General features: G+C 37.4%; 1 protein-coding gene across 1 annotated transcript; it reads right to left on the reverse strand.

The window, feature by feature from the left end:
* Window positions 1–228: 228 nt before the first annotated feature.
* LOC131825939 (olfactory receptor 5H2-like) lies at window positions 229–1,158 on the reverse strand. Its single transcript, XM_059165264.1, has one exon. It carries the CDS (start codon window positions 1,156–1,158, stop codon window positions 229–231), a length of 930 nt encoding a protein of 309 aa, XP_059021247.1.
* Window positions 1,159–2,890: the final 1,732 nt, after the last annotated feature.

Genomic DNA, 2,890 nt, shown 5'->3' on the forward strand with positions numbered 1-2,890 from the left:
CAAATAAATCTATAAGATATTGAAAAATATTTATAATAATAAAATTTCTTGTGTGGTTTGAAAAATATGCACAAATTCTTTTATGAGAGTATTAGGTTCATCCTCCAAATCATTGAAGACTAAGGTAATTATAACTGCAAAAATAATGACTATTACTCAACACATAGCAATAGTAGTCCACAGAATTTTGTCATTTTAATGAAAGGAGAATAGATATTAGTATGAGATCTAAACATTTCTCTTTAATATTTTTCTCAGTGAATCTGTGACTTTCTTATTTCTCAGGCTGTATATAACTGGATTTAAGAAAGGAATTATGACAGTATAGAATACAGAACCCATCATATCTTGATCATCTGCCTCTGCAGATCCAGGACGCACATACATGAAGAGAAGGGGGCCATAGTACAGAGAGACAGATAAGAGGTGGGCTCCACAGGTGGAGAAGGCTTTTCTTATACCTTGTAGAGACTTCTTTTTTAAGATTGTAAAGAGAACAAGTGTGTAAGACACAAGAACAGTCAAAATGGTAAATACTTGTATTGACCCAGAGAAAATAAATAGCATCAGATAATTAATAGAAGGATCAGTACACGAAATCTTAAGTAAGGGTATAACGTCACAGTAAAAGTGATGTACTATGATGGAATTGCAGAAAGTTAATCTAAATAAAAAAGAAGCATGAATTATGGCATGAAGAAGGCCACCTAAAAATGACAAAACTATCAGCTGGATGCACAGCATATTGGACATAATCACTGGATAAAGTAACGGTTTGCATATGGCCACATACCGATCATATGCCATTGTTGCCAGCAGAAAACATTCTGTGGTCGCACTGATTGCAAAGGAGAAAAATTGTATCATGCATTCAGAGAGAGAGATCATCTTGCTCTTGGCAAAGAAGTTGACTAGCATCTTGGGGGATACTGTGGATGATAACCAAGCATCCACAAATGCCAGATTCGCAAGAAATAAGTACATGGGGATGTGAAGGTGAGGGTCATTGCGGATGACAGCAATCAGCCCAAGGTTCCCCACAATGGTGATGAGATATATAACCAAGAACACCAGGAACAAGGGAATCTGCCACTCTGGTTGATATGTGAATCCTGTGAGAACAAACTCTTCTAGCTCTGTTGCATTTTTAGTTTCCATATTCTTAATAGATGGTCTCTGAAATTAAATGTGTAAATGAAAAAGAATATTCATTAATGATTTATAAAAGACAGTTCAGTGAGGGTAATTGAAATAAAACCATACACTAGCCTGAAGACACTTTAATTTTATTTCCTCTAATATGGCAACTATTGGGGGGAATTTTTATATTGCAAAAATATAACTACTTAAGTTCAAACTATGTACAAGATAAACAGATTTAGAAGATAAGAAAAACATTCTGAACATGAGCAAGTTCTGTGTATAGGACATTAATGCAGCATGAAAAGTAAAAATGTTAGAAAGGCCTGGATCATCAAGTGATCAGTTCCCTGTGAAACATCTTCAGCTGTGTCCTTCAAACAATAGGCTGGGACTGAAAGCTTTTAAGAAACGGAGTGTCATCCTCAGATGTTTATTAAATTAAATATTTGGTTGTAGAAAATGGGCTGAAGGGAGAGGAAACTAGAGGAAAAACACTAAACAGGAAGCCAATATTATTGTCCAGCAATTCCCAAACCAAATTAAACATGAAAATTGGCTAGGACAGTTTTTGTACAAAATATAGGTTTTGAGATATTGCTGTACAAACTGATTGAGAGCTCATGAATTGGTTGGAATAATGTGCATTTTATAAAAGCTCCCGGGCTGCTTGAACAGCATGTGCAGTTCTTGGTCTGTGTGCAATATGACACTGGGAGTAAAGAGGAGACAAAGAGGTAGCTCAAAGTAAATCACAATGTACAGTCACTAGGACTCAGTGACACATTAGATGTGAAGGGAGTTGGTCGGTGTAGAAAAAAGAAGACACTTGGTGCTTGGGAGATGGTCATCAAGCATTGAGATTGAGGACTCAGGTGTGGCGGGCAGTTTTTTCAAGGAGCATTCTGAAAACACCCAGGTGAAATGCACTCAGCAGAATAGTTCTATAGGTGCTTAATAGAAATGATGACTTGGGAGTCATTAGAGTGACTAAAGGCATAGTTTTGTATGACCTATCCATTAAAGTGTATAAGGTAAAAGAGAAGGAGGAGAAAGAAACTTGTGGAAGTTAAAGAGATTACAAAATGGATATACATCATGTATGCATTGGCTAACATTTGATCCTCTCTATTCTACCATATGACTCTTGATGGCAAACAGAAGCTGTCATTAAGTCCAGAAGCCAAAAGTTCTATAAACTGACTTTTCCATCATAGAGACTTGCTGTAGGTTTGCCCATAAAAGTCACATATGCTGGATTTTGTAAATGGAGAGAAGGGGACAAACGGCCAGGGGGGAAAAGGAGAATTTGGGTTGCGAAGTCAACCAAGGAAACAATATCATGACCCTAGAAAATGTATCCTACACCTCAATGGTGTAGGCATATCAAAGGAAGCTGTTGCGTCTGCATCTAGTAGCAAGCACAGCAGCTCTTAGCGAGCTAGATAGACTAGGACAGATTTTGGCTGTTTCACAGACTTTCTTGCATTGTGTTCCTGCCCATTTTTCCAGTGGGTTTCTCCAGTCCCCTAACATTTTGACATGAAAGCCAATTTCCTTTCAATTAACTCATTTCCTTTGACAACCAAGAGCTCTGGCTTACAAAGTGAGAAAAGGAAAAAAAACGGAAAAGAACACTGAGCAGAGTGGCCAGAGATGCATGAAGGAATTGGAAAGCTGAGTGTTGCAGAATTAAAGGGAGAAAAAAACCTCAACCAGGACAAAGTGAAGTACAGTGCCAAAAGTGAAA

The sequence above is a fragment of the Mustela lutreola genome, chromosome 2 (genome assembly GCF_030435805.1).
Source record: "Mustela lutreola isolate mMusLut2 chromosome 2, mMusLut2.pri, whole genome shotgun sequence".
Classification (NCBI taxonomy): Eukaryota; Metazoa; Chordata; class Mammalia; order Carnivora; family Mustelidae; genus Mustela; species Mustela lutreola.

Coding starts and splice junctions, on each gene's coding strand:
- LOC131825939 (XM_059165264.1), bottom strand. CDS start 1,158: ATGGAAACTAAAAATGCAACAGAGCTAGAAGAGTTTGTTCTCACAGGA.